This window comes from Bos javanicus, chromosome 10, assembly GCF_032452875.1.
Source record: "Bos javanicus breed banteng chromosome 10, ARS-OSU_banteng_1.0, whole genome shotgun sequence".
NCBI classification, from domain to species: Eukaryota; Metazoa; Chordata; class Mammalia; order Artiodactyla; family Bovidae; genus Bos; species Bos javanicus.
The window spans coordinates 66844904-66868574 of NC_083877.1; the positions used below are offsets into that span (position 1 = coordinate 66844904).

The 23671-nt window shown below is 40.7% G+C and overlaps 1 protein-coding gene and 1 pseudogene across 3 annotated transcripts in view; one reads left to right on the plus strand and one right to left on the minus strand.

Annotated features, from left to right (window-relative positions):
- The first annotated feature begins 11515 nt into the window (after positions 1-11515).
- Positions 11516-12042, plus strand: LOC133255238 (palmitoyl-protein thioesterase 1-like; annotated as a pseudogene).
- Positions 12043-14430: 2388 nt separating this feature from the next.
- The window catches only part of GCH1 (GTP cyclohydrolase 1), a 61320-nt gene continuing 52079 nt past the window's right edge, over positions 14431-23671 (minus strand). For 2 of the 3 annotated variants that reach the window (XM_061428950.1, XM_061428953.1), the window contains 3 exons: positions 23636-23667; positions 22287-22371; positions 14431-21447 (listed from right to left, as the gene is read on the minus strand). In XM_061428950.1, coding sequence (XP_061284934.1) covers positions 21321-21447; positions 22287-22371; positions 23636-23667 — 244 coding nt within the window. In that variant the 3' untranslated portion in view covers positions 14431-21320. The remainder of the gene's footprint in view (positions 21448-22286; positions 22372-23635; positions 23668-23671) is intronic. The other variant, XM_061428951.1, reaches the window with a different exon arrangement.

A 23671-nucleotide genomic window follows, 5' to 3' on the forward strand; every position in this document is an offset into this window, starting at 1 on the left:
CCTGCTGTGTCCCTGGCTGTGTATTGATTGATATAATTGGTGTATAGAAATGTAAGCAGTAGCTTTAATGTTTGTAACCTTGGACCCTTGAGTTAATTCTTTTCTTGTTATAGCCCACCACACCTTTGCCCTATAGGAATGCAACTTTATCTACCTTTTGGAGGGTGGCGCCTGACTTTAGAATAATCACCTTTAGAGAAAAATAAGTTTTCTGAAGAAAGGATCTTAAAATGTTAACAGGCCTCCTGGCCAGAAGATGATGTAAATCACCTAAACTTTTGCATGTGATAAGTTTGAAAGCCTGGCTTCAATTAGGATCAGGAACTGCTGTCCTTGAATGACTCTACCCCTTCCCCCATTATCCTCTATGCACAACTTAAGGTATAAAACTACTTTGGAAAATAAAATACGCCCTTTGTTCACCGAAACTTGGTCTCTCCATGTCATTCTTTCTCTCACCTTCTGGCTGAATTTCCATCTGGGGAGCAGAGGCTCGTCAAGCCTACTAATTTTGCCTGGGCTTCTAAGATCTGACCAGGGAGGCCTTAGTGTCTCCTCTCCTTTGGGAGAACAGGAGGACGCCTGCGGCCTACGCAGGTGACGCAAATTCCTTATTTTTGAATTTTATTAGCTTTCCACGTAAACCAAGTTATTCAGCCTCTTTTCTCCACTAAATTTTCTCACTGAGCTATCCTTATTTAACCACTATTTATATCCTTAGTTAACGTTTAATTAAGCAATTGTTTCCTGACCCTCGCCGACGCTGTCCCTGCTTCGAATTCCCTGGATCCACTGGGGCTGGACCCCGGCAGCTAAGCAATGGACTTGAGCTGCTTTTAAGTTGCCTTGGGATCTTGGACAATGTTCCTTTTACCATATCACTCTTCAGTTGGAAGAGTTTGAAAGAGTTTCCAGCCTTTGAAAGAGTTCCAAAAAGATATACTCACCCTGAGATGTTCAAGGAGAAAAGTTTGTCATCAGCCTTGACACTAACAGTTGTGTGACTCGGGACAAGTCAGTCGAGCTCCTCCAGTTTCCTTATCTATAAAATGAATGACTTGCAAGGAATGAGCTCTGAGGCATCCACCCTAAAACTTTGTGATGCTTGAAAGTTCTACTATAGGCAGTTGGGGAATGACGGTGATGAGCTAGCATTCACTGAATGCTCATTATGTGCCAAAATCTTTAAAAGTACCATCACAAGAGAAAAGTTCTAAAGTTTTTGTTCTGGTACTATAATCACACGAGGAGATGAGTTTCCAAGCATGATGCCACTCTTGGGAGTGGGAATACGACAACTTAGCAAAACACAAATGTGACAATTATTCCCCAAATTATTATTTTACCACGAGTTCAAGCCCAGAGACCCCTTGACCCACAGAGCCTCTGGACAGCATAATGGGTTGCTGAATAAGGGTGAGGGCTCAAAATGGTGCCATAGCCCACTGTTTATTGCATATTTTGACGTTATTGGCCCAAGATTACCTGCTGGCCAAATCCTGCCCACCGTCTGCTTTTGTAAGATCCTGGAGTTAAGAATGATTTCCACATTTTTAATGAAGGAAAACCAAAAGGGCATTAAATTATATGTGAATATTAGATATTCACATAAAAATTATATGAGATTCAAATTTCAGTGTCGTTAGATAAATTCATACTGAAACACAGCCACACTCATTCACTTATGCGTTGTCTAGGGCAGCTTTCATTCTATAAAGAGCGGCCACAACAGAAATCATGTAACCTGTCAAACCTAAAATATTTACTATCAGGCCCTTTGCAGAAAAAGTTTGCCAAGTCCTGATCTAGAACACAGAAGGCCTACAAATTACAGAGAAATAAAGATGCAAAATTTCAGGCCAGCTTTGATTAGATGAAAGCAATGATCCCTTTATTTCATCCTTCACTTTTATCTTTCTTTTCCTGAAAACTTTAGTTGTAACATTTCAAGGATATTTCAAATAATCATTACAGACAGTATGCTTACCTTTATTCTTTTGGCTCTATATATGTAGATAAAGATATATTTTTAACTGTTAATTTTTACCAAAACTCAGTACACCACAAATTATGAGAGCAATTAAATGTCTTTAAAACAGACTGTGAAACACAAATGTTGCTTAAGACTGTTCAAAATCATAAGAACTCAGGCCTGAACTTTCGTTCCAAATTGTAATACCTTGTGTGGCTTTTATATAAGGTAGATTTGGGGCCTTTTGCTTCTGGTCCTGAGGGAAGAGTAAGAAGGAAGGAATCATGAGGACAGTTCCGCATCCCTCACTTCCTCTGCTTACAGAACACTTCAGCAAACAGCAAATTCCCCCAAACCTCCCTGCTCAGACTTCTAATGTAAAAGACAGTTGAGAACACCACGACTCCTGGCCATGTGCTAGTCTTAGAATGAGAAGCTAACTCCTTGAAGGATTCTCAGTAAGAACCAATCAGGTGACTTGCCCAAGCTCAGAACTTTGTTCAATGTGAGTTCAAGGGATAAAAATGAACAGTGGATCAGATTCTGTTCTGCCTCTGGATGGAAAGACGCTAAAAACCACAATCCAAACTTCATGTAATCATTTCACATACTTTGGATTCAGAGCTGACTGATAAATAAGAGCTCTCTTATTATAAACAATGCTGCAACAATACCCTTGTACACGAATGTCACTTTCATATGTATACAAATACATGCAGAGGATTAACTCCCCAAAGTAGAATTGTAGGGGCAAGGGATATATGCATTTAATGTGTATATATATACATATATACATACATACATATACACATATACATATATATAAGAGAGAGAGAAAGAGAGTCTTTAAGAGTCAGATCTTTGCTTATATTCTGTATATGATTTCTAGATCTGAAATGTGCATGACTACATGGCTAAAATTAAATTGCATCTTCTATGTATTGTATGTCTTCATTTTTCCAGGCTAACTGAGGAACGATTTATCCTAAATTGCATTCCTGGCCCAAGTAACTCCCCATGCTATATTGATGTATTTGTGCAGAATCCCTTCTAATTCCACCTATCCCCACCTATGTTGTTTTTTACATTCCTTCTAGTCCAAATCCATCCCTATATTGTTGTTTATAATCTCCTCAATTGCAAGTTCAGCAGTGCTCTGCCTTTAGGAGAAATGATAGCTTATAATAAAAGGTAGATCCCACTGATTCACTGTAGATCAGTAAGAATTCTGACACCACAAAAGGAGCCTGCTGCAATGATGACTTGGATTACCCTGACCAATAACGAGCAGAAAGAGTAAGCTCTTTTCTCAGGGAGAGAGACTGTGAGGGCCCCTCCTCCCAGAGGCGACCTCCACTCAAAGAAAATAAAATGATTTTTCATTGAATTGTACTTAGGAAAGGTAAATATCTTTTGATTTAGATCAAATCCCTTTTAGAAATAATGTTTGCAGTCTTCCACTCTGCCCTCAGCCAGAAAACCCCATTAAGGAAAATACTATTGTCTCAAAACCATGAGAAGAGTTTCTATAAAGTTAGTATCAGCTTTGTTAAAGATAGAAGTCTGTATGCTTATTGCATTTGGCAGCTTCAGTGATTTGATTTTTGCTGACAATAATGTTTTGAAGAATTGAATATCCAAAGAAATGAAAGAACTGTCTGTCCTATATCCTCTAGGAAAGGACTGGTAATACTCTTTGAGAATCAAGTTGATAATAAATGTATTAAAAGATGGTTAAAGTCTTTTATGTTAAATAAAGGTAGGACAGTGAAATTTTTGTTCTCCACTAATATATTACATTTTTAGAATGATATCCAATTTTGCTAATACTTTTCCAGGAAGTAGTTTGGAATATTTATCAAGAGTCTTTTTAAAATGTGAAGGAAGGGGGTATGATTTTAATAAGACAATATGAAGATTCTCTGTGGCACTGGAACCATTCAGTATCGAATACAGTGGTAGATACACCACCCCACACATGTGATAAAATTGCATAAAACTTAATACATACATGCATAAGTACAAGCAAAAGTGGGAAAATCTGAATAAGATTGTGAATTGTATCAATGTCAACATCTTGGTTGTGATATTATATGATAGTTTTGCTAAATTTAGCCTTGGGGGAACATATACAAGGGATCTCTGCATAGTGTTTCTCACAACTGTATGTAAATCTACAATTGTTTTGATAAAATGCTCCATTTAAAAAATGTAAGCCTGCCAAGACAAATGAGATGCAAAGTATCCCTGGATAAAGAAAGAAATTACTTTGTGTGCTATAAAAATTTTAGCTATAAGGAACTTCCCTGGGGGTCCAGTTGCTGAGACTCTACGCACCCAATATGGGCGGTCCGGTTTTAGTCCCTGGTCAGGGAGCTAAGATTCCACATGTCACAACTGAAAGATGTCACATGCTGCAACTGGGACCTGGCTCACCCAAATAAATAAATAAAAGACATTTTTAAACATTTAGCTCTAAGGCAGAGGATGACCACGTTGCAGGGAAACAGCAGTGAGTGGCTCCTCCTAGGCTCTCCATTCTTATCACTTGGGGGAGGGAAAGAAAGAAGGGTGAGTGAAGAAGGAATTCATAGGGCCTGGACTCCATCTCAGGCCTGTTCATGCTGACCATGCTCAGCCACCTTTCCAATGGACTCTGAACTCTGTGTTTAGTGCTTATGAAAACAACAGAAGGATAAGACCCCCTCCAGACAGGGGAACCTTGAAGATCGTATCTAGGTTACTCATCGCCTAAGAGAAAACACACACTAATCACCCCTTCCTCCAGACAGGCCATAAATTTTTCTGTATCTATCGGAGTGTAACCTTGGGGTTATTGATTATTGGCTAATTGTTTGACTGAGCACATGAGCACATAGCACGTGAGTCATGGGGTTATTGGGATTGTATTTTCCTTGGTTTATGTAAGTCTCAAGGAATTTGGGGTGGTGGGTTCAGTCACGTACACATGGGGTATAAAAGATTTTCACAAATGCTGGTCGGGGTCCTTGGCTAAGAGGAGACGCTGCCTTGGGCCCGCCGGTGTAATAAACTGCACTCCACTATCTGCATTGTCCTTCTGAGTGAGTTTGTTTCCCGAAACTCATGGCTATAACATGAGGACTTCTTCGTCCCGGTAAATTCGTATCTTGAGCCTTATTCTCAAGAAATAGAGATACATGCTGTAGTATTATTTATAATAATAAAAAACTGGAGATAACCTAAAAGTCCATCTTTATGAAATTGATTGCTACGTTATAACATTTCTACCCTGGAATGTCTTAGAACCATTTAAACAAAGCTACAAGGTAAGACACACCAGTATAAAATACAGTTAGGAGAGGGAAGGGTTTCCCAGGCGGTGCTAGTGGTAAAGAACCCACCTGCCAACGACGAGATGCAGGTTTGATCCTTGTGTCAGGAAGATCCCCTGGAGGAGGGCATGGCAACTCCACTCCAGTATTCTTGCCTGGAGAATCCCATGGACAGAGGAACCTGGTGGCCTACAGTCCATAGGGGCGCAAGGAGTCAGACATAACTGAAGCAACGTAGCACAGCACACAGCACAAGAGAGGGAAAGGCTGTGTGTACTTTACAGTATTTAAGTATTGTAGACGGTCACCTGGGGAGAAGCAGGGAGCAAAAACTGGCAGAGTGTCTGTCAAAGTGTTGCTAATGAACTCTAAAAAGAAATTTGAGACCATCTGGGGAAAAGTCAGTGCAGAATAGGTTGGATATTAAGTAATCATTGTAGATTTTTGTTGGATGTAACAATGTGTGTGTTTTAAGTCCTTCCTTACCCTTTATGTATTAGTGTTACATACTAAATACATACAGATAATGTCCGGGTAGATTTGCTTAAATCCAGAAGTGTTCATATATTACTTACACAATTTAAAAACTAAATAAAATAAAGCAAATGTTCCCAGTAGTTACCTCTAGGCTATGTAATTATGGGTACCTCTTTTTCTTGATGCTTTACTGTATTTTCTGTTTTGTATGATGAATAACTATAAAAATCAGAGGGGGAAAAGTAGGGTGTGTTTAAAAAAATCAGGCCAGAGAACTAAGTGATTTATACACAGGTAATTGCAGTACTGATTTTATTAATCTGGAGACAGTGCCTTTTAAGGGACAATTTACCTTTAGACTTATCAGCTGAGTGGTTGCAGATGCCCTTAACCCTGGGTGGTGGAACCAATTGCTCACAGAGTGACCCACGCAGCTGTTTTCCTGCCCAAGTCGCCTGGGCATGGGCCCCGTAGCTTCCCGGTGGGTTCCCCGGGTCTGAGTGATTGTATCTCAGGCTGCTGGCTCATATCTAGGGAAGCCCACCAGAACAACCATGGGCAATTTTTTAAAATGACAGTTACAAACAGTGAATAAGGCCTTGAGGGTACAGGTGCATGGATTATCTAAAAGTTGCCCATGTGATTTTGATGAACACATATGGTCAAGCATCTTTGATTTAAATAAGCAGACAGATATGTAATATATATAATATAGAAATAATTTTGTGTGTATATGACTTTGCTTACATAAGCCTTAAATATTTTTGGAGGCAGATGTAAGAAGGTGATACAAAAACAATGACTTTGGGAGTTTCTAGTGGTGGCTGGGAACAGAGAAACTTTTCAGTGTACATCCTTTTGTGCATTTCACATTTTATGTGAATGTATTGCCTATTCAAAAAAAATAAGCCAAAAGTGAAAGAAAACCAAATTTTAAATGAACCTCTACTTTAGACACTCAGCTCACCAGAATCACTTTTCTTTTGCTAAAATGGTCAAAGTTCTGTAAAATGGTCACATTTGAAGGGGAGAAGTTTTCACTAAACAGTTTTTTGAGAAAGCACCCAACATTGACTTTAAAAAAGCACTAGAAATTTATCATCATAACGGATCTTATATTCTAATAGTTACGGAAACCACTTACCACTGTTGAACCATGCAGTCTACCATCAGGCAGAACATACAGACAGATTGGCTGGAGAAGGAAAGGGTTCTCATTGTGCAGTAATCATAAAGCATTTCATAAAATATCTTTGGTGATAGCAGTTACCTGGCTCATTCAAGGGTGAAGGTGGGAGTAAGCTTTTCCTTAATATTCTTTTCTGCCATTTGAATTTTGTGCTAAGTACAACACATTACCAGTTTAAAATATATATGCAGTATTTTTACAGTGTGAGCATTTAAGACTGTGTGATCAGCTAGAACTACAGATAGCCGATTCACACACACCCCCCCCCAACCCCACCGCCGCACTTTAAAGTTACTCCCAGCAGCACTTTTAAGTTCAAAGGGCAAAGTCGATTGTGGACACCTTCAAAAATCTGATTCTATATATTGAGGCTGACACAAACTGTGGGTGGAAAACTCTGTTTTAGCAAATACTGCACAATAATCAAACGTGGCTGGGCCTGATCTTAAAATCTAAAATTAAAATAAAATCTGATTCCAATTCAAAAGAGTGGGCACTCAGAGGTTCGGAGGTCAACTGGAAAAGACTGTTCATTTACAACAGTGAGCTAGAGATGATCTCGTGGTTTAGGACCATTGGTTAACAAGATGACCAACAGATGGAGAGCCAAGACAGGAACCTCCTCTCTTTAACCCAGTGGCCAGAAGGCAAGTCATTTAGTTCTCCCTAAACCCCAACTTCAAGGTTAGGAGGGGTGGCTGTGAGGAGATACCCCTCATCCAAGGTAAGGAGCAGTGGCTGTGCTTTGCTGGAGCAGCTGTGAAGAGATACCCTACGTCCAAGGTAAAAGAAACCCAAGTAAGACAGTAGGTGTTGCGAGAGGGCATCAGAGGGCAGACACACTGAAACCATACTCACAGAAAACTAGTCAATCTGATCACATGGACCACAGCCTTGTCTAACTCAGTGAAACTAAGCCATGCCGTGTGGGACCACCCAAGACAGGTGGGTCATGGTGGAGAGGTCTGACAGAATGTGGTCCACTGGAGAGGGGAATGGCAAACTACTTCAGTATTCTAGCCTTGAGAACCCCATGAACAGTATGAAAAGGCAAAATGATAGGATACTGAAAGAGGAACTCCCCATATCGGTAGGTGCCCAATATGCTACTGGAGATCAGTGGAGAAATAAGTCCAGAAAGAATGAAGGGATGGAGCCAAAGCAAAAACAATACACAGTTGTGGATGTGACTGGTGATAGAAGTAAGGTCAGATGCTGTAAAGAACAATATTGCATAGGAACCTGGAATGTTAGGTCCATGAATCAAGGCAAATTGGAAGTGGTCAAACAGGAGATGGAAAGAATGAACATCGACATTCTAGGAATCAGTGGACTAAAGTGGACTGGAATAGGTGAATTTAACTCAGATGACCATTGTATCTACTACTGTGGGCAGAAATCCCTTAGAAGAAATGGAGTAGCCATCATGGTCAACAAAAGAGTCTGAAATGCAGTACTTGGATGCAATTTCAAAAACGACAGAATGATCTCTGTTCGTTTCCAAGGAAAATCATTCAATATCACAGTGATCCAAGCCTATGCCCCAACCAGTAACACTGAAGAAGCTGAAGTTGAACGGTTCTAGGAAGACCTACAAGACCTTTTAGAATTAACACCCAAAAAAGATGTCCTTTTCATTATAGGGGACTGGAATGCAAAAGTAGGAAGTCAAGAAACACCTGGAGTAACAGGCAAATTTGGCCTTGGAATACGGAATGAAGCAGGGCAAAGGCTAATAGAGTTTTGCCAAGAAAATGCACTGGTCATAGCAAACATCCTCTTCCAACAACACAAGAGAAGACTCTACACATGGACATCACCAGACGGTCAACATTGAAATCAGATTGATTATATTCTTTGCAGCCAAAGATGGAGAAGCTCTATACAGTCAGCAAAAACAAGACCAGGAGCTGACTGTGGCTCAGACCATGAACTCCTTATTGCCAAATTCAGACTGAAATTGAAGAAAGTAGGGAAAACCACTAGACCATTCAGGTATGACCTACATCAAATCCCTTATGATTATACAGTGGAAGTGAGAAATAGATTTAAAGGACTAGATCTGATAGATAGAGTGCCTGATGAACTATGGACGGAGGTTCATGACTTTGTACAGGAGACAGGGATCAAGACCATTCCCATAGAAAAGAAATGCAAAAAAGCAAAATGGCTGTCTGGGGAGGCCTTACAAAGAGCTGTGAAAAGAAGAGAAGCAAAAAGCAAAGGAGAAAAGGAAAGATATAAGCATCTGAATGCAGAGTTCCAAAGAATAGCAAGGAGAGATAAGAAAGCCTTCTTTAGCGATCAATGCAAAGAAATAGAGGAAAACAACAGAATGGGAAAGACTAGGGATCTCTTCAACAAAATTAGAGATACCAAGGGAACATTTCATGCAAAGATGGGCTCGATAAAGGACAGAAATGGTATGGACCTAACAGAAGCAGAAGATATTAAAAAGAGGCGGCAAGAATACACAGAAGAACTGTACAAAAAAGATCTTCACGACCCAGATAATCACGATGGTGTGATCACTGACCTAGAGCCAGACATCCTGGAATGTGAAGTCAGGTGGGCCTTAGAAAGCATCACTACGAACAAAGCTAGTGGAGGTGATGGAATTCCAGTTGAGCTCTTTCAAATCCTGAAAGATGATGCTGTGAAAGTGCTGCCCTCAATATGCCAGCACATTTGGAAAACTCAGCAGTGGCCACAGGACTGGAAAAGGCCAGTTTTCATTCCAGTCCCAAAGAAAGGCAATGCCAACGAACGCTCAAACTACCGCACAATTGCACTCATCTCACAAGCTAGTAAAGTAATGCTCAAAATTCTCCAAGCCAGGCTTGAGCAATATGTGAACCATGAACTTCTAGATGTTCAAGCTGGTTTTAGAAAAGGCAGAGGAACCAGAGATCAAATTGCCAACATCTGCTGGATATGGAAAAAGCAAGAGAGTTCCAGAAAAACATCTATTACTGCTTTATTGACTATGCCAAAGCCTTTGACTGTGTGGATCACAATAAACTGTGGAAAATTTTGAAAGAGATGGGAATACCAGACCACCTGATCTGTCTCTTGAGAAACCTATATGCAGGTCAGGAAGCAACAGTTAGAACTGGACATGGAACAACAGACTGGTTCCAAATAGGAAAAGGAGTTCGTCAAGGCTGTATACTGTCACCCTGCTTATTTAACTTCTATGCAGAGTACATCATGAGAAACGCTGGGCTGGAAGAAGCACAAGCTGGAATCAAGATTGCCAGGAGAAATATCAATAACCTCAGATATGCATATGACACCACCCTTATGGCAGAAAGTGAAGAGGAACTAAAAAGCCTCTTGATGAAAGTGAAAGAGGAGAGTGAAAAGGTGGCTTAAAGCGCAACATTCAGAAAACGAAGATCATGGCATCTGGTCCCATCACTTCATGGGAAATAGATGGGGAAACAGTGGAAACAGTGTCAGATTTTATTTTGGGGGGCTCCAAAATCACTGCAGATGGTGACTGCAGCCATGAAATTAAAAGACGCTTACTCCTTGGAAGGAAAGTTATGACCAACCTAGATAGCATATTCAAAAGCAGAGACATTACTTTGCCAACAAATGTCCATCTAGTCAAGGCTATGGTTTTTCCAGTGGTCATGTATGGATGTGAGAGTTGGACTGTGAAGAAGGCTGAGCGCCAAAGAATTGATGCTTTTGAACTGTGGTGTTGGAGAAGACTCTTGAGAGTCCTCTGGACTGCAAGGAGATCCAACCAGTCCATTCTAAAGGAGATCAGTCAGGGGTGTTCTTTGGAAGGAATGATGCTAAATCTGAAACTCCAGTACTTTGGCCGCCTCATGTGAAGAGTTGACTTATTGGAAAAGACCCTGATGCTGGGAGGGATTGGGGGCAGGAGGAGAAGGGGACGACAGAGGATGAGATGGCTAGATGGCATCACTGACTCAATGGACATGAGTTTGAGTGAACTCCAGGAGTTGGTGATGGACAGGGAGGCCTGGCATGCTACGGTTCACGGGGTCGCGAGAAGTTGAACACGACTGAGTGACTGAACTGAACTGAAGCCTCAACTTGCTCACTGATAAAATGAAATAAATGTTCTTAACAAAACTGTTGAGAGTGCTGTCATGTGATTGAATCAAGATGGTGGCTCATGGCTCTCATTTTCCTTCCAGGGTCCCGCATGCCCCTAGTGCTAGGGCATTGTGACCCACTGGCACCACTGCCACTGATGGGTCTAAAGTGGTAAGCAGTCTCTGTAACTATCAGAATGTAAGATGCATTATGATCATTATTTCTGGCATGGGATGGGAGATAGCTGTTGTAATCCCTTAGGCATGGGTGATATTTTAAAAAATGGTTGAGAAGAAAATACCTGAAATTTATGTCTTATCTTTAGGGATTGGTAAGACGCTGATAGAGGATGTGGTGAACGGCTTCTTTTTGAATCTTGGCTTCCAAGTAACAACAATTGGCAAGATTCTTGCTAAAGATCCTAGGTTTCAGTAGGGCTACAATGCTATTGGATCCTCCCAGGGAGGCCAATTTCTATGGGCAGTGTCTCAGAGATGCCCATCACCTCCCATGAGCAATCTCATCTCAGCTGGGGGACAACATCAGGTGTTTTTAGACTTCCTCGGTGCCTGGGAGAAAGCGCTCACATCTATGACTTGATCAGAAAAACACTGGATGTTGGGCTTACAGACAAAGCTGTGCCAGCACACCTGGTGCAAGCAGATACTGGCACAAGCCTGAAAAGGAGGCCAGGTACCACAACCAGAGCATCTTCTGGGCAGATATTAATCAGAGAGAGGCGTCACTGAGTCCTCCAAGAAGAATCTGATGGCCCTGAAGAAGTTTGTGACGGTGAAATTCCTCAATAATTCCACTGTGGACCCCATGGATTCTGAGGAGTTTGGATTTTACAGAAGTGGCCAAGCCAAGAAAACCATTCCCTCACAGGACAGCACCCTATACACAGAGGACTGCCTGGGGCTAAAGGCAATGGAAGATACCTGGCTCTAGAAGGAGACCATCGCCAACTGTCTGAAGAATAGTTTTATGCCCACATCATACCCTTCCTTGAGTGAAACCCTCATAGTCTGCACCAGAGTTCAGGGAACCCCTCACACTTCCAAACCAGTTCCCTCCATGCCCAAGCCTGAGCTCAGATCCAGCTAGCAATTAATCCTCTCTAGTTACCATCTAACATGCCTGTCTGGAAAGATCCAAGATACGAATCTTATCCTTTGTCTCATCCTATCAGCATATGGTTTGTCGAAATCTGGAAGATTTCTCTTCCGTCCTCAAAAAAAGCTAAAATACAGGAAATGTAAATTATCAGTTCTCAGGGTTTGGGGTTTCATCTTGATTTTAACATTCTTTTACAGTGTTTGTGGGTTGGCCAAAAGTTTCCTTCAGTTTATGAGTAAAAATAGAAGACACATTTTTCATTTTCACCAAGAACTTTATTGAACAATATACTCACGATTTTATTCTACTACCTTCTGCCATTTTTCAAGCAACTTCATAATTCCATCTTCCCAAAACTTTTTATCTTTTTGAGCAAAGAACAGTTTCAGGTGTTTTTTTACAGTCCTCTAGGGAATTGGAATTTTTTCCATTAACAGAATTTTGTAAAGACTGAAATAAATGGAAATCTGAAGGTGCAATGTTTGGCAAACAGGAAGATGAATCAGAACTTCCCAGCCCAGTTGTAACAAAGCTTGGTCATCAAAGAAACATGCAATCTTGCATTACTCTGATGAAAGATTATGCATTTTCTCTTCACTAATTCCAGATGCTTTTTGTCGAGTGCTGCTTTCAGTTGGTCTACTTTGGAGCAGTACTTGCTGGAATTTATCATTTGGTTTTCCACAAGGAGCTTATAATAGAGGACTCCCAATGCCACCATATACACATCACCAAGACCTGCTTTTGGTGTGGTGGTTCATTTCAATAGCCCCATGAACTCTTCCATTCCATATAATTGTACAGTATCCACTTTTCATCACTCATTACAATGTTTTAAAAGTGAAATGTTTTCTTTACATTTAAATGGAGAATCACGTGCAGAAATACAGTCAAGAAGGTGCCACCCCACTCCTGCTTAACTTACATGGACCCCAAACATCAAAGTGACTAACATAATCAAGCTGATGCAAATGATATTCAGTGCTCTATTTGGATATTTTGAATTTGTCAGCTATCTCCCACATGTTATAATGTTGATTTTTCTCAATTGATGTCTCAATTTGATCCCTATCAACTTCAACTGGTCTACCTAGCCACGGAGCATCATCCAGTGGGAAATCTCCAGCAGGAAGCTTCAGAAGCTTCATAAACCACTTTTGACATTTTCGATCGGTCACAGCCCCTTTTGCATACACTGCCCAAATCTTTTTGTGTGTGTTTCAGTAGTGTTTTTACTTTTCTTGAAATAATAAAGCATAATATGCCAAAATGTTGCTTTTTTCTTCTATCTTCAATATTTAAATGGCTACACAAAAATTCAGCAATTTTTTTCAATGCACACTGATATGACAGCTGTCACAATACAATCTAATAGAATTGTTTCAAATGAAGTTAAAGACAAGTGCTACTAGTACCAGTCAATCCTAAAGGAAATCAGTCACGAATAATCATTGGAAGGACTGATGCTGAAGCTGAAACTCCAATACTTTGGCCACCTGATGTGAAGAACTGACTCATCTGAAAAGACCCTGATGCTGGGAAAGATTGAAGGCAGGAGGAGAAGACAACAGAGGATGAGACGGTTGGATGGCATCACCAACTCGATGGACATGAGTTTGAGTAAGCTCCGGGAGTTGGTGATGGACAGGGAAGCCTGGAGTACTGCAGTCCATGGGGTCACAAAAAGTCGGACACAACTGAGCGACTGGACTAAGTGCTGGCTTATAGGAAAAACTGAATAAACTTTTTGCCCAAACCAATAGTTAAAGGTTCACGAGAATTCATTGTTGACCTATTGATGTTTTAAGTACACGAGATATTTCTAATGTTCTAATTATCTTCTAAATATTAAATTTATATGGAAATTCTGCTAAAATGATCAAGCATTGACATAAGTCACCTTAAGCCCTCTGTTAGAAGGTGATTTTGACAACTGTTTAGCAAGAAAAAGATAAGATTTTGGATGAGAACTTCAACCTCACATGCTTCTTGCTCACAGATGAGTCAGCTTTCAGAAGGACCTAGCAATGAGAAGTTTTGCCTGAGATTAGATATGCTTAAAGTTACTTTCCAAATGACCACTGTGAAATAATTACATGGTCCCTGGTTGTTTTATTTATTTATTTATTTTTTGAGTTTAAATGCGTTTTATTTTTAGACAACCTACATGACACGTTTTCTCAAAAACAATGCCTCCGCTCCAAATAAATCAACGTTCAAAACAAATGAAGAGCTCGAGATGACATCAGTCCCATCTATCTAAGTCCTAGTAATCACTGGTGTCGATATTGTCATGAACCATCACTTGCAGGAAACCAGCTTCACAAAAGAAGCCTACAAGAAGTACATCAAAGATTACATGAAGTCAATCAAAGGGAAACTTGAAGAACAGAGACCAGAAAGAGTAAAACCTTTTATGACAGGGGCTGCAGAACAAATCAAGCACATCCTTGCTAATTTCAAAAACTATCAGTTCTTTATTGGTAAAAACATGAATCCAGATGGCATGGTTGCTCTGCTGGACTACCGTGAGGATGGTGTAACCCCATATATGATTTTCTTTAAGGATGGTTTAGAGATGGAAAAATGTTAACAAAGTTGGCAGTTACTTTGGATCAATCACCTGTCGTCATAACTGGCTGGCCACTGCTTTTCATCCCTGGTTGTTTTAAACTGATTTTTACTTACTAGTGTTTCTGTTTCTCATTCAGTTTACCCTTAGATTTTACAAGTGACATTGCCCTACAAAAAGAAAAGTCTCCATAATGAAGTATACCAGTCAAGATCAAATATGACTTTAAAGATTAGTGTCATCACATGGGTGACATGAGAAACCTCCAAAAAGACAAGTATCTTTGTCTATACATTTGGCACATTTTCAAATATATAAAAAGAGGAGAAACTCATTCTAAAACCCGGAGAAAATTAACAAAACCTAAGTATGACAGCCTCAGAGGAAGTTTTGATACACACCCTGGCATTTCATCACAGCTCTCCCTCAACACAGCCTTCTCAGCACTGATCAACAGCCAAACCACAGCTCTCTGGGCAGCACGGTCAGTTCCCAAAGTTCAAGGATTTCTCAAAAGGTCAGAGTTGTGGACACATTGCTCAAACCAAACAAGAGAATGTGAAATAAGAGGAAAAGTGGATGGACACATTAGGGCCTTGCACTGCATGTGCTAGGAGTCATCCCAACAGGATTTGTAAGCAAGTCATAACTACACCATTATAGAAAGCATTAAAAGAACCTCAACCTAAGACTGGGTGTGTCACTCACTTCCCTCCAGTCAGCCAGAGCCTGGTATTCATGCTCAGAGGGCCATGGAAATGTAAGTAATTGAAGTCAGGCACACAAACACTCCAATTGGCCCATCTAAAACCCTGGAATTCCCCAGAATCAGGCCAGCAAAGTGATGTCCAGACTTGTGGATTCACCATTTCCAGTCCTACAATAACACTTCCTCCTTAACTCAAATCTTGAAAGCCAAGGAAACCACCATGATGAAGCCAAGGAAGTCATGTGGTAGATGTTTCAAAACTGAAGCCTGTCCAGAAAGGACAGACCCTCCCAAAAAAGGAGGAGTGAACTCTGTTCCATACGTGGAAGGATGACTCTGAGCTACGAAACAAAGGAGTGCTATGTCCCAGGTGAAGGCTGAGCAGGACCAAACGGGGGCGGCGGCGGGGCGGGCTGCCTCAGGAGTAGAGTACAAGGTCATGGAGGAGTGCTGTAGAAGAAAATAACCCTTCTCTTACTCTCAGCTGAAATTTCCCTTGGTTGGACAGCCATAGACATTCCAGCATTTAACATTTCTTGGGGGTAAACATAGGGCTTCTCAAGAGCAAATGACCAAATAAATGGTAAAAGATAATATGGAAGAAAGGGAACAAGAGTGAATCTACAGCTTTAAAAAGGCTGTGAAAAACACATCAACCAAAAAAACAATCTAAAGAGGAAATAAAGAAAATAATTCCATTACCAAGTAAAAATCTTGGAACATGAATGATTTTTATGGCAGTGAAACTACTCTGTATGATACTATAATGGTGACTACATATTGCAGATGGTGATTGCAGCCATGAAATTAAAAGACGCTTACTCCTTGGAAGGAAAGTTATGACCAACCTAGACAGCATATTCAAAAGCAGAGCCATTACTTTGCCAACAAAGGTCCGTCTAGTCAAGGCTACGGTTTTTCCAGTGGTCATGCGTGGATGTGAAAGTTGGACTGTGAAGAAAGCTGAGTGCCAAAGAATTGATGCTTTTGAACTGTGGTGTTGGAGAAGACTCTTGAGAGTCCCTTGGACTGCAAGGAGATCCAACCAGTCCATTTGGAAGGAGATCAGCCCTGGGATTTCTTTGGAGGGAATGATGCTGAAGCTGAAACTCCAGTACTTTGGCCACCTCATGCGAAGAGTTGACTCATTGGAGAAGACCCTGATGCTGGGAGGGATTGGGGGCAGGAGGACAAGGGGACGACAGAGGACGAGATGGCTGGATGGCATCGCCGACTGGATGGACATGAGTCTGGGTAAACTCCAGGAGTTGCTGATGGACAGGGAGGCCTGGCGTGCTGTGATTCATGGGGTTGCAAAGAGTCGGACATGACTGAGTGACTGAACTGAACTGAACATATTATTATACATTTGTCTAAACCCATAGAATGTACAACACCAAGAGTGAAACCTAATGTAAACAGTCAACTTTGAGAGACTATGATGTATTGGTGTAGGTTCATCAGTTGTAACAAATGTACCACTGTGGCTGGGGATGTTGATAAGGGGAAGCTGCACATGAGTAGGGCAGAAGGTATATGGGAGTGTGATTGCTGGATTACATGGTAACTCTATTTTTAGTTTTTTGAGGAACTTCTGTATTGTTCTCCATAGTGGTTGCACCAATTTACATTCCCACCAACAATGTACAAGGGTTCCTTTTTTTCCACACCATCTCTAGCCTTTATTACTTGTAGATTTTTTTATGATAGCCATTTTGATTGGTGTTAGGTGATACAGTATTGTAGTTTTGATCTGCATTTTTCTAGTAATTAGCGATATTGAGCATTTTTTCATATGCCTGTTGGTCAACTGTATGTCTTTTGGAAAAATGTTTATTCAGGTCTTCTGCCTATTTTTTTTTTCCATATATATATATTGAGATGTACTTGGGGCTTGGATATTTTGGAAATTAATCCGTTTTCAGTCACATGGTTTGCAAATATTTTCTCTCATTCCATAGGTTGTCTTTTCATGTTGTTTATGGCTTCCTTTGCTGTGTAAAAGTTTAATTACATCCCATTTATTCATTTATACTTTTATTTCTATTATTCTAGAAGGGAAAGGGAAGTCACTCAGTTGTGTCCGACTCTTCACGACCCTATGGACTGCAGCCCACCAGGCTCCTCTGTCCATGGGATTCTCCAGGCAAGAGTACTGGAGTGGGTTGCCATTGCCTTCTCCAATTACTCTAGAAGATGGATCCAAAAAAATATTGCTGCAGTTTGTGTCAGAAAGTATTCTGCCTATGTTTTCCTCTAGGAGTTTTATAATATCTGGTCTCTAGTCCATTTCGGGAGAAGGCAACGGCACCCCACTCCAGTACTCTTGCCTAGAAAATCCCATGGATGGAGGAGCCTGGTAGGCTGCAGACCATGGGGTCGCTAAGAGTCGGAAACGACTGACTTCACTTTTACTTTTCACTTTCATGCATGGGAGAAGGAAATGGCAACCCACTCCAGTGTTCTTGCCTGGAGAATCCCAGGGATGGTGGAGCCTGGTGAGCTGCCATCTATGGGGTCGCACAGAGTCGGACACGACTGAAGCAACTTAGCAGCAGCAGCAGCAGCAGTCCATTTTGAGTTTATTTTTGTGTATGGTGTTAGAGAATGGTTTAATTTTATTCTTTTATTTATAGCTGTTCAATTTTCCCAGTACCACTTACTGAAGGGACCGTCTTCTCTGCTGTATATTGTTGCCTTCTTTGTCATACATTGGCCATAAGTGCAAGGGTTTATTTCTTGGCTCTGTTTTGTTTCATTGATCTGTTTTAGTTTTTGTCCAGTACTGTAGCTTTGATTGCTGTAGCTTTGTAGTATAGTCCAGAGTCAGAGGGCATAATTTCTCCAGCTCTGTTCTTTCAACCAATTCAGCCTTTAGTGGGAAAGAACTCGGAAGCAGCAACTTGGGCTTATTGGGTAGCTCACTGTTTTATTGACACCTGTGAGTTGAGGTTTTCAGGAATGTTTTAGGAATTCCCTAGTGGCCCAGTGAATAGGACTCTGCACTTTCACTGCCAAGGGTGTGGATTGGATCCATGGGAGGTAAACTAAGGTCCCACAAGCTGTGTGGCATGGCCAAAAAAACCCAGGAATGTTTTGTTCTTTCCTAGCTTAGGTGATTAGGTTCACTATCTATAGGCTATCAGATCCTTCAAGGAGAAGCAGGCCACTATAGTGGCCCCGGCTCCTGGACAGGCTGACAATCAGTGAGGGCTGGGGCCTCTGCCTACTTGGAGTGGGGAATGGGAAGACTGCCCAAGAGATGGATTGATGAGGTCACCAGGCATGGACAGAAAAGTGGCAGCAAACTTTTCCTCCTCCTTGGAAGTTTCCAGGCAGGCTCTTCCCTATGAAAGAGAGAGAAACTCTTCTACTCCCTGCACTGCACAGCTCCCTGCCCCAGCCAGCTCTTCCCTCCTCAGCTGCTCCCACACAGAAAGCAGTGCCAGTTCTCAGGAGCTGCAGTTACCCAAAGTTAGGCTTAGAACAGGGACATGAGGGTCATTCAGATTCCTTACTCTTACCTTAGATCTCCCCTGCCCATTACTGCAGGAGGGTGAGGAAAGTAATACCCAAAGGGAGACAGAGAGCCGGGGGTAAATTTATGTTCTGGGATTTATAATCTAATAGCTTGGTGGCTGAGAGAAGCCATTATGAAGGGTATCTTTGCTAAAATAGAATGCAATAAAAATAATTGAGTGGTTCAAAAACAAACTATTTTCACAAGAACAAAGTCATAACAGTTTAATAATTTAAATAAAACCAACTTCAGGAACAATATACACCATACATAAAAGTTGAACAATTAAATTGAATAGTGTATTTAAATGCATCAAATTCTTAAAAACTTCTGAAATGAACTCAAGGCCACAGATATGAAAAGGTAATTTTGAATAACTTACAGACCAGAGTAAAACAGACAAGGTAGTTACTCTGCATTTACCAATACTCTAGACTGATACCATGGATATTTTAAACTTTTATGAGAACACTTCTAGGGAATCTTAAAGAGTTAAAAAGGAATACAATTGATTTCAGGAAGATGAATTAACAGCTAACAATTTCTTTGGTCCTCCAAGTCACAGCTGTAAAAACTTTAAAATATTAAGCATGAGATGAATGTTAATTCTATCTCTGTCTAAATTTTAAACAGGATAATGTCTATATCAGGTTAGATTTTAAAAGGAACTCAGAATCAACCACCAAACTACTTTAGAAACTCCAAATATAGAAAAAAATAAAAGGAACTAGAAGTAGGGAAGAGTTAAAATTTAAAAAACACACACACAAAAACCCACCTCTGCCATCTTGCCCTTGCATAAGCCAAACAGCATCAGAGTGGCAGAGACAGAACTGCCAGAGTTACAGCAAGTATGCAGTTAATCCTTGTTAAGGTAGCAGGATAAATTTGAAGAGCACAGTGTCAGCCTTCTCCATGTCAGAGACTTCTCCATGGAATAACCGTGTTTGTTTTTGCAGAGAGTTTGGGTTTTTAGCTGTTGTTGTTTGTTTCAATTTGGCCCACACTGCCCCAGTGGAGGAAATTTTAAGATAATCATTAATAAGGCAGCAGCTTCCTGGACTAAAAGACCTATCCCACTTGAACAGTCACACCAAAGATAAGATCCACTTGGACCACACGGGAAACTAGTATTCCAGTTTCCAGTATTTCACACTCATTCCAGAAAATGATGGTGCATTTTCACAGACACCAACAAAATCGCTTTCATTAGACATGGGACAGAGCTCAAAACAGTTCAGTGTGTAATCTGCATTCTCTCACACTCACGGAAGCTATGGTTCTGCAAACCTGAAAATGATGGACACTTTCAAAAGTTTCTGTAAATACTTAGAAAAATATTTGATAGGTTAAAAAAATTTTTTTTTGCGGCATCTACAAGGAACTCACAAAGTAAGCTCCCAAGAAAAATGAAAAGGTAGAACTGTGAGAACTAGTTATTTGCAATGTCAGGACTAAGTCTTATAAAATAATGGCTTTTTTTAAAAAAAAAGGCAAAGGTATCTACACTCTAAATGGTGTGATATTCTCCTCAAGGCACAGAGAGTTAAATGTCTAAATCCCTGTATATTGACATGAGAATATACTCGTAAACAACTCCAGGAACTAATTTCCTGTACTTGAATTTTAAAAAGAACAGAAGGTAGAAATTGCCTTTTTAACTCATAGTGAAATTAAAATACATAGATATTCCACTTACCTTCCCTTGGTGACATGTTACAACTGGATAGTTTAAAAAATATATAAAAAATAAAGTGTCACTGGTGGTTAAATAATCATGATTAAAGTGGAGCCTTTTGGATTTTGAATTTGCAGAGCAATGCTGCACACTGTATATAAATTATTTCAAGCATGACACCATTTTTGTTTGGAGAGGGTAAAATAAACATACTGACCATAATTTTCTCCCATTCCCAACATTGCTATGCTTCTGAATCAAATTACCATACTCTGAACAAAACACACGAATCCTTCTCCCTTCCCAGCACCCTCAGGTTACCTGAAAGGCAGGGGTTTTATATAAGTAACTTACACTATCCTGGAGAAGGGAATGGCTACCCACTCCAGTATTCTTGCCTGGAGAATTCCAGGGACAGAGGAGCCTGGCGGGCTATAGTCCATGGGGTTGCAACTTACACTGTTGGCAGTTTTCTTGAATGTTGCCACTAAAAGGTGGCAAGAAGAAAATTCAGGGCTCACCCCTTAATTAATTACTTTTATTTGACTTGCTATAAATAATTATTAAATACAATTAATGACAAAGATGAGAGTTCACATCTGTAACAACTGGAAGTGGAATGTACAAACAATTAAGACCAGACAAAACAACGCTTCTAGCTGCACGATCTGAAAACCACGTGGCACAAGCTGAGGCTCAGCTCTTGATGAGGCTCAGAAACTCTTCCCGAGTCTTCGGGTCCTCCCGGAACACCCCCAACATTGTGCTCGTCACGGTTCTGCTGTTCATTTTCTGCACTCCTCGCATTACCATGCACATGTGTCTATGAAACAAGGCAACAAAGGTAGTCCATGGAGTAGACAGTTGCTGGTTTGGTTTTTAAATAAAGGCAGCCCAAAAGATTAAATCACAGTTATCAAGTATGTCAAAGTGTCACTTCTTAGATAAATTTGTTCTAAAACATCTTTTTAAGTTCCTAAGCCTTACAGCTTTTATTGTTGTCAATGGTTGGGTCCTTAAGGCGTCCAGTCAGAGGAGGAAAAGTGGAATTTTCTTCCTGGGTGAAACTAATACAAAGGTCTACAGAGATACATAACTTCTAGAGAAAAAGAAATTCAGAGTTCTCACTTGATCCATCTTCAGGACCAAGTCAGCACTTAGCTGCTGCTGAGTCGCTTTAGTCGTGTCCGACTCTGTGCGACACCATAGACGGCAGCCCACCAGGCTCCCCCGTCCCTGGGATTCTCCAGGCAAGCAGCACTTAGCTAGCCTAGGTGTTTAGAGAAGTACTGAGGCACACTGGTCTCACCAAGCGGGATCCAGAGAACGGTGACCAAAGTGGGTGAAGTTAGCCAGCAGTGCACAAAGAATGGGTGAAAACTGCCCACAAGACGTACATAATCCTCAGAATTCAGAAGACGCACATAATCCTCAAATTTCAGAAGAAGTGTCTTCAGTTGCCCTTTTTACTTGTTTTTAGGTACAACTCTTTATTGTTTAAATATGTGACAACATATTTGGAAAACTCTGCTCAAAGAATCAAAGAGCTAAAGAAATCATTAGCTGTTACTGTTGTGTACATTCACTACACCTAAGCCTATGACTCCCTACACCTCCAACCCCAAAAACCACTATGACATTATTAAATGCAAACAGACTTACGTTGCTTCAACCACGACCCCCACTCCAGCAGGTCGCAAGGCCTCTATGATTGCTACGGCAATTTGTTTCGTAAGGCGCTCCTGAACTGTGGATGTGACAAGGAGCTCAGTGAGTCTGACACGAACAGACAGCTGGAAGCTTTTGCTGTTTCTAGAATATTTGAAATCTTAAAAGCAAGACTTTGGTGAGGCTGAAGAGCCACCACCTTTCACCAATGTGCTTGCTCTGCTGCCCAGGCCACGGGACGCCCCTGTTCACTTCCCTCGCCTGCAGTACAGGCGCCAAAGGGAACTGAGGAAGCCCCGGCGCCCTCCAGCGCCACTGGAGGGAACAGATTAGAATGACGACTGTCTCTTCCGTGCGCACAAAGACCGACAGAATCCTGACAACCAGCGCCCCACGTACGGAGAGCAAAATAAATGAATACACAGCTTGCAACAAGATTAACAAAGGGGCTATAGTCCAATTATTAAATTGCTCTTAGAGCCATGTTGACAACCAATGATTTAACCTAAATTTTCCTGTGCTGAATAAACAATATCTTTGAAAACATAAGTGTTCACTGCAGCACTGCATTTATTTGAAAATTGACAAAATCCCCAAATATCAGAGCAGGAATTGGTTAAATCATGCCACAGCCCAGCTGTACAATGGAATGCTGAACAGTCAGCAAAATAAAAGACATGGTTATGTGTATGTGAAAAAAAAAAAGTTTAAGATTTGGTAAGGGAAAAAAGGGTGAAGCCTGTTTTCAAATACATAATAAAAGTAAGTTGATTTTTTAAATGTTGGTATATGCAATAAAATATGAAAGTGAAAGCATTAGTCACTCAGTCTTCTCTGACTCTTCACAACCCCATGGACTGTAGCTCATCAGGCTCTTCTGTCCATGGGATATTCCAGACAAGAATACTGGAGTGGGTTGCTATTTCCTTCTCCAGGGGATCTTTCCGACCCAGGAACTGAACCCAGGTCTCCTGCATTACAGGCAGATTCTTTACCATCTGAGCCATTAGGGAAGGTGGAATCTGCAAATACAATGATTTTTTCTGGAAGCCTGAAATATAGTAGACTTTCTCTTTCTGTTTTATATTCCCAACAAGGTTTTTTTTTTTACTCTTTCATTTATTTATTGTGTGCCATGCCATGCGGCTTGAAGGAATCTTAGTTCTCTGATTAGGGATTGAACCTGGGTCACCACAGCGAAAGCACCGAGTCCTAACCATTAGACCACCAGGGAATCCCCTTAATTTTTATAAGACATATATATTACACTTGTAGTAAGAACAAAAAATACTTTTCCCTTAATAAAAAATGATTTTCTGTAAATAAAATAGTTTAAAAGTTACCTTGTAATCTTCTACTGTAGATTTCTACAATCCTAG